Source organism: Athene noctua, chromosome 1, assembly GCF_965140245.1.
Source record: "Athene noctua chromosome 1, bAthNoc1.hap1.1, whole genome shotgun sequence".
NCBI classification, from domain to species: Eukaryota; Metazoa; Chordata; class Aves; order Strigiformes; family Strigidae; genus Athene; species Athene noctua.
This window is the reverse complement of record NC_134037.1, coordinates 11,852,815-11,866,390: the sequence shown is the minus strand read 5'-3', so window position 1 is coordinate 11,866,390 and position 13,576 is coordinate 11,852,815. Positions and strand designations below refer to the sequence as shown.

The 13,576-nt window shown below is 46.2% G+C and overlaps 1 protein-coding gene and 1 non-coding gene across 3 annotated transcripts in view; both read right to left on the bottom strand.

The window, feature by feature from the left end:
• Positions 1–7,880, bottom strand: part of HS1BP3 (HCLS1 binding protein 3) — a 54,750-nt gene extending 46,870 nt beyond the window's left edge. For both annotated transcript variants that reach the window (XR_012632799.1, XM_074895569.1), the window contains exons 1-2: positions 7,717–7,880; positions 1,704–1,869 (exon numbers count right to left, since the gene is read on the bottom strand). Coding sequence is in view for 1 of the 2 variants with exons in the window: in XM_074895569.1 (XP_074751670.1) it covers positions 1,704–1,869; positions 7,717–7,757 (207 nt within the window). In the remaining variant the exon portion in view is untranslated. The remainder of the gene's footprint in view (positions 1–1,703; positions 1,870–7,716) is intronic.
• Positions 7,881–7,977: 97 nt separating this feature from the next.
• On the bottom strand, positions 7,978–8,059 carry TRNAS-AGA (transfer RNA serine (anticodon AGA)). Its single transcript has one exon. It is a non-coding gene; the product is annotated as a tRNA-Ser (tRNA).
• Between the last annotated feature and the right edge of the window lie 5,517 nt (positions 8,060–13,576).

Below are 13,576 nucleotides of genomic sequence, written 5' to 3'. Positions count from 1 at the left end.
GCATCCATGCTCCAACCTCCCAACTCTCGGTTTTAAATTTCTCTCACACACCAAACTATAGACATCAGACTTAGTCAGCTGAAAAAAAAGTATCTGATGAGAAAAGTGTTACTCCCATCAGACTACACCAGTTTTCTTCTTCATGAAGAATGAAAAGTCAGGTCTGATCAGAGAAGAAATCAGAAAGGTTCATTTCACCTGAGAAGAGTGGACACGGGAACAATCTCAGCAGGCAGGGGGGACACAGTAGGAAGTCTGTTTCTCCTCTTTATAGACAAGCCGATTTTATCTACTTTTTCTTAAGTGAAGTAAAATGTTAGATGACAATAGCCCAGTTTAAGACCTCAGGTTTAGTCAGGTTCTTTCTTGCACAGAGCTGCATAGAAATATAATATAATATAAGCAGGACTGCTGCAGTAAAAAAGCAATTCCATATCCTCTTCTCTTATCTGCTCATGTCTGGCCCTTCCTCTGTCCTAAAACAAACCTTAATGGGGCTGTGCAACTTGCAGGTTCAAGAAACAGGTGTAAATTAGTACTAAATAACAAAATGCCTAATACCCATTTTTAGCTAGGACCAGTTCCTCAGCTGACTTTACAGAATAGCCACATGACACTGGTGCACAGAAGGAAACACTGCAGGAGTGAGAACAAGCAGTCGGGGACACAGAGGAAGAACAAAACAGTCTCTTATGCCAGCATTACTGCTTCTATCATAAAGTTACATACAACGTAAGGAGTGCAATAAATGTATAAGATCTCCTCACCATGCACATCTTCACAACATTGTGGCTTTATCTGCAAATCAGACTGTGTAAATATCCATTTATCAGCTATCTTCCCTTGAGTGTGAGTTACACTAGGGCTAACGGTCTACCAGGTAACCACACACACACTCACATTACAGTTATCCCCAGAACATCTGGAAAGAGCAGAAGTTCACAGCATGCAACAGGGTGCATCCCCTTAGAGTCCCTTTATAGTCAACGGCCAGAGAAATGCACTTCTTGGGAGTGGTTGAGCAGACAGCTACGGCAGATCAAATTAAATGTACCCTAAATACACCTTTCTCCAGCAGACAGTCCCAGGTGAGACAGCTCAAGTGGACATGTCCATGCTACAGATGACTTAAAACAAGTGAAATTAATCTCACATGCTATGTTTTCAAACCTTTACAGGTATCATGAAAAATACAATCCAACTCAATAATGTTTTATACAGACACTTCCTTGTAAAACACTCTAACCCATTTAAAAACCCATGTCAAAGCTAATAGCTCAAGGCTAACCTGCTGCAAGGTTAAATACCTATTATTGCCCCATATGATTTGTTCCCATTCAAGTAAACTATTATATATTTATATCATGTTTATGTTCCAAGTCCTAGTGCTGATACATGTATCAGAGAAACCAGTCTTGCTGCAGGACTTATAAAAAGCTTAATTGATTTCTATTTCTTGACCCATAATGCAAAAAGCTTTAAAGGCAACAACAACAATCACTGTTGCTTTGAGTTCCTGGAATAAAATGTTCAATTAATATATGTATAATACTCCTATTGCAGAAATGGTACAGACTGTGTTGTCCTACCAAGGACCTTGACCCAGGGAGGCTGTGACCACAAAGTATTGGCTACATCAAAACCAAAATAATCAAAGCTGATTAAGAAAGTGATCACTAACATAGCACTGATTAAACATTTACCATAAACTGAACTACATCTTCAGGTTTGTGCTTTGCTGATTTGAAGGCAGCCAGTCGGGTAACGACGACAATGTGATACTCCACGTGGCCAGACATCATCTTCCCACGGATTTCCTGGTATTCTGGTACTGACAAATCCAGCCCTGTGTGCGTATTCTGAATTTGCCTAGGGAAGAAAATACATGCAGAGTTCAGGCACTGGCACAAAGGCTTTTAACTGACCCTTTCCAAGGATCCAGTTCAAAGCTCAAGGGGTAGGTAGCACAATCCCAGCTCTGAAACAGTACAAATTTGGGCATGGCCTGCTTCCCATGTCCTGTTCCAAAGCACCTGCCACTGGCTACTGCAGACAAAATGCCAGGAACTTAGCAATTCTGGGAAGAGAAGATGGGAAGAATCCTGCTCATTCAGAACAGGACTTCACTGACAGGAGGTAAAAGCGCTGTCCTAACCAGCAAGGCAGATGTGAAGATCCCATGATCTCTCATCACAGCATGTTTTGAAGCAAAGGTTTTTCACTACCAAGCCCTATCCACCTGTCCTTTGCTTTAGGACATCCCCAGGAATGACAGAGACAACAGCTGAAAGGGGCCACCAAAGGAAGAAGGAGCTTGCTGGACTACAAGGACAAATTGAGGTTTGTTAAGAGCCAACCAGGGAACCAGATTAAAGCCTGAAATAAAAAAGAGAAGTTGCTGGAGAAGACTGTTGGGCCAGCCACACAGTTTCCATTTGTGGAAGTCCTTGGGGAAAATCAGACAAACACCTCCCAGGACTGAGGAAGTTAAAGGAGTACATGATCCCTTGGAGCTGCCTTCTGGTTTTGACTGACAGCCTTGTTGCCAAATAGCAGAAAGGGTACAGTAGCTAAATGTTTTGCTGATTAAGGATATCAATTAAACTCAGACACCAGAGTGAAAAGAGTAGGTGCATTTTACCAGTAATAACCAAGTGATGTAACAGTGTAATATAGAAAACATGCAGTAAGAAAAAGCAGAATAGTGTACTTAAAGCAACAAACAGGAAAATACAGGCTAATGCATTAAATCATTACTCCACAAGAGAGAGAATAGTGATTAAGAAAGATCCATCACCACTTGCACACGTTACCATCACCCAGACCCGCAGTGGCTGGGCAGCTCCGGTTACAGCGAGGGTTTGCAGAGCCTGTCCCGGCAAGGGGGAAATCCTGCGTGTGCGTCCACCCGTAGGTGAGGCTGCCAAAGGGGCTGCAAACGGGCCCAGCCTTATATACCAGAGATCGACAGGCCAGAATAGCCGGCACCTTTGTTTTGAGTGGAAAATTGCTGGTTTCATTCTCCTGTTGGATTCCACACAAACCTGGCCAGGGCTCAGGTGGGGAAACCAAGGGAGTTTCTAACAAGGCCAGATACTTGGGTTCTCAGCCTTGCGCAAGCCTAAACAAGGGAAGTTGGATACATTCTCTCCTCACTCCTGATTATATTTTGTATAAGCTGCATCTCTCACTAGCGAGTTTACATACTTTGTTAATGATTACATACTAAGTTAGCAGCTTCGGCTTGGGGCCTGTTGTTCAGGCTGCAGTATTTCAATGCTTTAGCACTTTTTTACATCAGCGTGTGTTGTTATAACTTAGTACAACACCTGCTAGCCCAATGGTTTTCAGTTATAAACCATACAGGATTCATCTATAGGTCAACTCTGGCTTGGGCCGGTTGTCCAAGCCTTAGCACTTCACTAAAGCATCTCAGCTTTCCCACAGAAAAACCCACTGGAAACAAAACTACCTGTCCTTTTGTTATCAGTTAAAGAATCACAGCATTAACCTCTGAGAGCTGACAACAGTCAGAGCCACCCATGGCTCCTCTTGGAAGAAAATGCGACAAGGGAGCTGCTGCTGCAGTTTACTCAACACATTTTCTTCTCCTGCTAGCTTCAGATCCACTGAACCGTGGTGCCACCTTCCCCCTGGATTTCCACCCAAGGAATTATTTATGATATTTTAGCAAGACGAACACCAGGATCGTATTATAGTGCTCATGTATCAAGAGTAATACCAAGAAGCTGCTGTTGGGGCACAAGAGAAGGGTATGTTTATGAAATAAGCTGTCTGTTTCAATAGACTGGAAACCAGCACTGATCAAGCGATCCTTTCCCCACAGTTACCCCTGTGCCAAGCCGCAGCACACTCACTACTGCTGTCGCTAGAACCAAGTACTCTGCCAGAATCAGGAAGTTTATCACTCAGAGCACTGAATACTTCTAAATACGTGCCCAAGTGCGTCTTTCCTATGTGTGAGTGAATGTTTTTTAATGAAATCGGAAGGGACTGTTTAAAAAAAAAATTAATTTTATTTTCATTAAACATTTTTTCTGCTTTTTTTTTTTTTTTAAATCTTAGTCGTATGGGGAATGCCAAGTCCCATCCTCCCTGGACTTCCTGTGGATTGCAGAGGTGTCCTGAGGAATTCTTGCATCTTTCTTTAGGATGTTTAGATTCATTAACACGTGCCCTTCACCTAAGGATACATGAGGTGTACAAGCTTAAAATACACTTTAAAGAGGTTTAAAAAATCTACTTTCAAAAGACTCCTCTAATCATGTCAAAACTTGACCAGTTCTTTTGAAACTTGAGCTTTCCCAAGAAGGCAACCTCTGAATCTCCAATGCAAAACTGAACAAAAAGCTTTTTAAAGAGAGTATCTTAATAGTTGTCTATAAATCAGACAGCAACAAACAAAGGCATAGGCCAGATTTTCTACCCAAGCTCTTTACAACCCATATTTAAAACATTAGGGCTTTAACAACAGCTCTACCATCAGCAAGATTTTATACCAGGTACCTAAACGCCATTCTGTTTGCTCTGATTCTGTTCTCATTTTCTGCCAGCCAAGGACTTACTTTACACCAACGAAACAAAATTTTGTTCTTACTTACACGTTGATGGGCTCTAAACACTGAATCAATAGTGCTTAGGTATAAATACATAGGTGCCTGGCCTTCACACATCAGTCTGTTGAACCCGTAACAGTTATTATCTGGAGTGTTGTCTCCTTCAGTGGCAGCCAAAATGCTGACTCAAAGGACACCTGTCAGTAAAATCATCTGGATCTGGATTTTTTTAGAATATACCTGAAGCAGAGGAAGTGCTCTCCAGATGTGTACTCCCTCAAAAGTTGTGACTGCAACTGACAGAAAAAGGTCTGTTGGATGGTACTCAGGAGTGACTGACTTCTGTTAACACAGCCACAGAGCACAAATGACAAATTAACCTGCTTTTCACCTCTGATGTAAATAAAAGGAAAAACCACCACAAAACCATCCTTCCTGAACGACCTTATTTAGCTTAAAACACCAACCACATACAGATGTTCTGAGATGATACAACAATTTCACTGTAAGAGCTGCTGCATCAAAAAGTTCTAAAAATGACATAAAGTTAGTAAGTACCTTATCTATACCCAAGGTTTTTCTTTTAAAGTTGTTAAAAGTCTGGACTAAAATGACTGTAATGGAAAGTGATTAGAGGGAGGGGGAATAGCTACATTTTTGTTTGCTTTTGGCCTTGTGACAGCCTTCATTACCATCTCTTACAGGAAATCTACCCTTATTATCTCCATAGCAAAAGATTTGTGTGGGTTTTTAAAATATAAAATAGATTCTAAATGAACAGAAATCAGCAGGGAGGCTGAGACAGCTACAGTGTAATATCCAAAGTGCACACTTGTTCTTGTGATGCTTTAGTTGCAAAATAAGAAGCCCCAGTGTTTTAATTTGATACTGTTATTGTCATTCAAATGGAAGTATCACCTACAAATCCCAAGACAGAATATAGTTTCATTGGATTTTTCACATCAAACACAATCAGTTTTACAGTAGTGGCTTTAAAAAAGAAGGAAAATGAGAAAGCTAGTTGTTTAAATTGGATACACAGGTTTATTGCTTCTACTCCTTATTTAAACCTAGCTTGTGTATCTCTCAGTTACGCTTTTGCCTACAATACCGACAGTTCAGGGGAGACTTGGGCACATGGTTAATTCTCCTAACATGAATCATTTCACCTGAATACAATGAGACCATTCATACCAGTAACAGACCATTCATACCAGTAGCACTGTGCTTGCACAATCAGATCATGCAGTGTTGGCACTGGACAGAAGAAGGGGAGACTACATAAGGGTCAGCTGAACAGAGCAGTTTCCACAGTTCGTGGAACAGCAACAGCTTTTCATTCCTGTCTTTTGATGTGCTATAATATAGAGGCCCTGTACTTTAATTAATCTTCTTTCTGTGCTGAAAGGCCAAGGTGGGAGAGGGGTGAAAATAGCCATTGCAAGCAAGAAAGCAAAGAAAGCGAGGTAAGTGCTGTGACCAGACAAACTTTATTCCAGTGTCTGTGTGGCGAGGAGAGTGGACTCTGCACTTCAGACCTCAATAAAGACACCCCTGTCAGCAGCTCCAACTACCTCTGCCCAAAGGGGACCAAACTGTAATGGCCCAGGCCATAGTAAAAGGAGAAAAAACTTGTACAACTAGTTTATTCATTAAGTAAATGCAAAATATCTGACACAAATTAGCCACCAAATGTTTCCGTTTCTCTGTATAGTCTAACTACAAGTATACAGATTATTAATTTATATTACCATAGCAGATAGGAATCCTATTCCCAAAACCAGTATGCATAAAGAGTGAAAAAGGTCACAACTACACAGCTATCTTATCTCACAAGATAGAAAATATATTCACCTGCTACAGCTGTAATCCCACACATGCATATATATTCAATTTTATTACTGAAAGCATTCCAATATCCATGGGACAATTTGCAAGTGGTAAAGTCTACTGACTGTAAAACAAATCCAGGTGTTCTGATTTCCATTTCCAAGGCTAAATCTAATATAAAGTCAGTCCTACAAAACACGTATGCAAGTTAAGATATGTTTGAAGGTTCAAGGCCACTGCTCCAAAGGAAGTCAGGCTCTCATACAGCCAAATATTTAAGGATTAAAATAATGGCTTTGAAGTTAATGTGATTGAAATAGTTGCTACTTATGTCCTCGGAGGTAGGTGCGAGAGTCAGGACCTTGCTGAATCAACACTTGTTTCTCATGTCACATCTGATAGGGAACTGCTTTCATGTGGTCTCAAATATCTTGAGGGGGTAAAAAAAAAAATATAACTCTCTATGTATATCTTTATCGTTTCTCTATAAAGATTGCTACAGGCATTTTCTTCTTGAGGCATTTCTCTTGAGGGTTCAATCACCACACCTAAGAAAATACAGGTTTTAAAAACGTAATGCAACTGAAAACAGCACCTCTACACCCACCTAGGGCATGGTTTCAAGAAGGTGGGAAAACAGAGTAAGTTTATTTTGCCCATCGCTGGCCTAACTTCAAGCCAGATGGGTTCCCTGCGGCCTGGCAGACAGCGGGAATGGGGGTCAACCAAAAGCACGGACAACACCGCGCGTCAAAGACGCCAGTGTACGCTTCAGGAAAAATTTTAATTCCTTCTGACCCTCTTCGAACTACTGACAAGGAAAAGATGTTTCCGGAGGGTGGGAGCACACGTTGTGTCCCCAGCAGTGTCCGTGGGGAAGGGAAACGGCCCTAAGTTACCACAGGAGGAGAGGACCAAACGGCTGGTGTGACACCGGGCGGGCCAGAGCAACACTGATCTCTCCCGGCTCTGAAACGCCAAAAAACTCGAGGAGACGCGTAACTCCGAACCGTCCCGGGGGGCAAATCCACGCACCAGCAACCCGCCGCCCACCTCGGCCTCGCCTCAGCGTCCCCTGCCCCGCAGCCCCTCCTCAGGCCCGCCCCGGGGTCCCCGTGAGGCGCCGCTCGCCCCGTCCCCTGCCCCGGGCGGCGCCCGCCAGCAGCGCGGCGGGGCCCAGCGCGGGCCCTGCCCCGCCGAGGGAAGGCCGCGGCGGGCGGCTCCGCGGCGCCACCGCCCGTAACGGCTGGAGAAGTTGAGGCGGGCGGCGGGGTCGCGGCTCTCGGCCTCCTTGTCCCCGCGCCGGTACCTGGTGGTGACCAGCACGGCGGGCGCCGGGCTGTGCTGCATGGCGCGGGGAAGCGGCGTCGCTGCGGATCGGCGCCGGCCCGGGAGGGAGAGGCCGCGTCCGGCCGTCACGGGGTCCCGCCTCCCTTCCCGCGGGCTGGCGGCGGCCGCCCTGCCGGATGTTGGCCGGCGGGCGGGCGGCTTTGGTGCAAAACGATCGCTGGGGGAGAGCGGGCGGAGGAAAACGGCGGGGCCGGGGGAGAAAGAAAAGGACGGTTCCGGCCGTAGTCGGCAGGATTCGAACCTGCGCGGGGAGACCCCAATGGATTTCTAGTCCATCGCCTTAACCACTCGGCCACGACTACACCGCCGGGCGGGTCAGCGGGCGCGGGCGCTGCACTAAGGCGCCCCCCGGCCGGCGGCGGCTCCCCCCGGCCCGGCGCCCCCCGGCCCGGCTCCCCCCGGCCCGGCGCCCCCCGGCCCGGCGCCCCCCGGCCGAGCGGGAGCAGCTCGCACGCACCCACCTGCCGGAAAGCGGGCGGCGGGGTGCTGCTCCGGTGGCTGAGCTCCGGTAAACGGCCGCCGGGTGCCTGGGGGCCCGCGCCGCGGCCGAGGGCCCAGCCGGGCGCGGGGTGCCCTGGCCGCGGGGTGTTTGGGGGCGCTGCCGGCCCCAGCCTGTGTTTTGGAAAGGCAGCAAGCCGCTGCTCCCTCTGCTGCCCCTCGCCGGCACTCATAGCTGCCCTGGGGAGCCACGCTTGTTTTCACGCGTCTGCGTGCACCCGAGTGGTTTTGTTTTCTTTCTCAGTGCTTCTCTACACGGGTGTGCAGAGCTCTTGCTGGGAAGCACCGAGAAAAAAAAGAACCGGGCACAGCTGTCTGCTGTTCACGCCTCAATAATCACAGCAGAAACCTAAGGAGATGCTGGGGAACGTTAGAAAAGCAGTAAAAACCAGACTCTGCAGCGGCATCAGTGTAGGCACCCCTGAACATGCTCTGCACCCCGAGTGGGTACGCAGAGGGTCCAGGGGTGCCCCCAGAAAGGAGTGGCCCCTAAAAGGGCACCTGGTGAGTGGATTAGGGCTTTTCATGCCGAAGAGAAACAGCTGGAGGAGTTGGGGATGTGCTGAAAGTCTGTAAAAATCAAGAGAGATCCAAAGGTGGCAGATACAGAGTGATCTTTTGCTGCTTCTGGTGAAACGAGAAGTCTGGAGCATGAAACTCATGAGTCAAAACAAACAAAAAAAGACTTTGTAAGTGGAGTTCCTTCCTAAATCCTGTTTGTTTTCTGTCCCTGGTTATCGCCACTGGAAGCCTTTTGTTAAGCGTAGTGTAAATACCACCACACGGGTGCAGCCTGCCTGGCACAGGAGTCGTGGTTGCCAGAAGTGCTGCAAGCCACTGGAAAATGCTTTTGAGATGTGAATCGTTCTCATGTGGCCTCTGAAAGGTTAAAAAGCTCTGGGCTGGAGTTCGTGAAAGTATATCCTAAATAGCTGTATGTCTAAATGAATTACTTCTCTAATGGCATTTTTATCCCCAGTTGGCTTCCTGGATAATCCAACTTACTCAGATAGTAACAAGGAGTAAGCAGCTGGCACTTGGCAACCTGAGACAGCAAAAATAGCGCAGGATCTGGGCTATGAGCCCCCGCTGAGGCAGTGCTTGTCACACTCACTGAGCAGTGTCCATCCAAACATCACCAAGTGCCTGTGAAGACGCTTCAAAACTGGGGCTTTTCTCCCCAAACAAAAGTGTCTGCTCAGCCCCAGTATGCTGCTGGGTTCTGTCTTTGACCTGGAGAGGTTCTGTGCACCGTGTCAGTATGCTCATGAAGAAATCCAAGAGTTGCCTGTTTATCAGATTTCTTAACAAGTCTTGTTATATCTGGCATTTTTATAACTTCACAGCCCATATCGTCAAAAACATCATGTAGTTGGAAAATAAAATATGTTTCAGTGTTGCTACCCTCTGAAAGGTGGTAAGAATCAGCTGACTTACCCATGAGGTTAGGGTAGGGTCTTTCATCAGATGATTGCTGCAAAGAGTGAATCTTGGCATAAAAGGTGCACAAAAATCAAACCTGACTGAAGAAAACTGTGATTGCTAATAGAGCTGTCTGCTGGAGCTGAGCAACAATCTTGCCTTTTTCAGAAGTGACCCCTCAGAATATTTGGAGCTTGATTCCCATGTTGCTTTGGATACCACGTTAAAAAAATTTCTTCCATTGGACTAATGTTTTTTTTTTCTTTTTTTTTCTCGCAGAAAAGAGTACATCAATGAGGGTTGGCCAGACCTTGCACCCAGGTAATCAGTCACAGAGGCACAGGGACTCATTAGTGTTGCTAATTGTCAACTGGAAGCCTGCAGGGGAAGGCCTATGGGAGAATGTGCAGTGAATCTGAGAACCAAGACCAGAAACAGTCATCACTATTAAAGTTATGATTTCCTACCGATATATGGGTTACCCTCAGCGGCTCCTCTACCTTCACGGGTCTCACTTGCCTCAGTTCAGTTGTGTATGAGCAAAAGAAAGAGAAAGAAACTCTTGGAAGTTTCAGGGCTCTTTTTTTTTGGAACTGCTGGATTTTTTTTCTGCCTCTTAACTTTCCAGTGCTGACTGGTTTGGTAGGTTGCTTGATTTATTTTTATCAATTTTTTTCCTTTTTTTTCCTTCCTTCTTGGACCCTGAACAAACTGACTCAACATCTTCATGCAGTCAGTATTCAGTAGCCTAAATTATGCATAGCTGCAGCAGCTCTGTAACAAAACTATTAATGAATTTTTGTATAATAACTGCCCATATACAATTCCAGATTTTTTAACAGCAGTTATGTGTGGTACTGTGTTAGAGTCTCAGTGCTTTCTGACTAGATGAGGCAAGGTCAAAGATGACTGCTCCAAGTGAAGAATATGCTCAAAGAAAAGGAGGCCAGTCTGATTTCAAAGGTCTCTAGAAATTGAAGGAGAAGCATGAATGGGAGTAAACAAGTAATGAATCTCAGTAAGTGGTTGAAGGATCTTAATTTGTCTTCAAGATGCCTGAGCATTGGGCAGTGTCCATGTAAGAGGAGCTCTTGCTGACATGGTATTGTCTTTAAAACCTAAAATAGTAGCCCCCAGAACACAGGGGTAATGGAGAAGACAGGTTTTAAGCAAAGAATGTAAGGAGAGATACATAAAACATCTATAACTGGTGTAGCCGTTTTATGAGTCAAGTGGCTGTTTCAATTTTTACCACCATCAAAAATCTTTTAACTGTTATTATTTCACTGAAATAAAAGGAAAATGTGGTAAGTTATTCTTAGAACTCAAAACTCAGACACCTAATGTAGGTAAAATCCAACTGCAATACAGTATCCTTATAAATCTCATTTTGGGACACCTTTTGAGTAATACACTTCTGCTGGTTTGGGTGCACTCACTGGGTAATCACCTGATGGCCTTCACCCTGAGCTGACTTCCATGGCATAAAACCCTTCTTGTCACTCTGAAGTAGTTTAAGTTTCCACTGTATCTAGTGGGTTATCACTTTGTGCTGTGAAAGAAGCACTACCTTGCCTCAGAGCAACAGCGTTTGGCACTGGCAGAGCTCCCTCAGAGCAGAGGGTGCCTGGAGTGGCTGGTGAGTTGATGTAATTTTCCCCCTCTTCACTAAATACCCAAAATGGTTTCTACTGTCCTTCCACAGTACCTATCTGCTGCTCTTCCACCTGCTGACTGCACATGCAGGAGCAGGTCCTGCAGGTGTTTTCTCCAACACAAGGAAGAGAGAGGCTGTGTCATGGGGAAGGGGTTGGGATGGTTCCCTGTGCTCTGTGCCTGAGCTCTTATCAAAGGTGTCCGACGAGGTGTTGCATCCCCCGTGACGCTGCATCACTCCCACATCAAGCCTCAGCCCTGCAGGGTCACAGATCAAGAAGACCCTGCTTTGAACCGCCTTCCAAAACCCTGCTCCCAGAGACAGCACAGGCCCATGGTGTGTAGACATTACAGACCCAGGTGAGGGTGACTTCGGCTCAGGGAGTGAGCATCAGCTGTTTGCCTCTGGACTAATTTTTCTGTCCGCTAGAGAGCACTCAAATACAACCTATAGACCAAGGATGGGCTGCTGGTGCTAACTGCTATCCCCAGCTGCATCTCACCCTTTGGGAGTCAACTGCCCAGCTCCTGTCTGGCACTGTTCACTCGCACAGACAATCCCACTGACTCCAGTCTGACCCTCAGCTCATGCTCAAAACCTTACTCTGGAACCAGTTGCACTGGGATGCTCTACAGAGCTGAAGCCAGTCAGTGATATGACCGCGCCTGAAGTTAGGGCTGATATTTATACTAACTTTTTATACACAGTTTTACTCCCAGTAGCTAAACTAAGCCTTTCACTGACACATAGCCTGGAGGAGCTTTCTCAACCACCGTCCTCAGCGTGAAGAGGGTTGTAGGGGACCAAGTAGGAGTAGGATGAAAAAGGCGGAGAAGAAATAAATGATAGTGGTTAGAAATCAGCAGCCCACAGCTCTCATTCTCTGTGACCTCTCCCTGCATTAGCACAGGGCTTTTCTTCCAGAGAATAGATCATTCTCTATCCACCAAACTGGAGCAGGACAGGCAAGGAAATACAGAGAGAAATGATGGAAATGCAGCAACCACCCTCCCCCGCCCCCCCCCCCCCCCCCCCCCCCCCGGCTCAGAAAGGGGCACAAACACATTTGCTTTCCTTTGCCAGACTGTGACTCGGAAGGTCTCCCTTGGCCCTCCTTGTGGCAATCTGAAAAATGCGTGAAAGAAGTTTGCAAGGACTTGGGCAAACACAGGTGGCTTGGGGGCTGGCAGGTGGCTGCAGAGCTTATGATCTGACACCCGTGAGATAGCCGGGTCCTCTGCAGAGCTTATGGTCCCGTGCCTGGGAGATAACTGACAGCCAGGGCCTGGCCTCCTTGGGAAATGGCTTGGTGCCAAATTGGGGACCCATTTGGTGAGCAGGCAATGGGGAACACAAGCAGCGATAAGTGCATTGGAGGGCAGCTGTAGTTGAGATCCCAGACCTAAGGGGTGAAGGGGATGGTCCTTCCTATCCTTCAGCTGTGGCTGAAGGGACACAGAAAAAGCAGGTTTGCACCAGGTAACCTTTAGCCAAATGTACTGGAGGCCTGCCCACCAGCCATCTTCTGCAGGTCCCGAGTTCCCACACAGGGTTAAAGCAAGGAAGAAAAACCTCCCAAAGCCTGTTAAAATAGAGCAATTTGTGGCTGGGGTCTGTTCGTTCTGTTCAATGCAAACGGAATGCAGTCCTACAGTTTAATTCCTCTCTGTTCCCCATGAGGGCACGGGGGGGTGGGGGTCTCCATCAGAGCCAAGGTGTGACCCCATGAACCCGTCCCAGGGTCACGTCTGTCTCCCGTGCGCTGAGCAGGGACCAGCTCCTGCAACACTGCATCCCTGCCTGGGTGTGATTCTTGGCAGCTCGTGGATTTGCTTTTCATCTCCCCCAAGACAGCAGGCGAACAACAGTGAGCTTATACACCCAGGGGGAATTATCCACCGATTTTTGAATCCCTGGCAGAGGAGTCTGCCTGTAATCATGGCAGGATTAGGAGAAATCAGAGCCCTGCTTAGGGTATAGTAAATAAAATGGGGAGAAAAAAAGCAAGGGCAGGGGAACATATTTAAAAACAAAATAAATTTGCTATGAAAACACAGTTTAAAGCTGAACATGAAACTTTTTTTCAGCCTTCATTCATCTTGGGAGAAACACAATATTATTTAATTACTGAAAAAGTCTGCACTAGAATAATAGGATTCCAGTTAGATGACCAGTCACTTTATCAATCCTACCATTATTTGTTTTCAGATAACAATTACAAAACCCAGATGTGAACCACTAG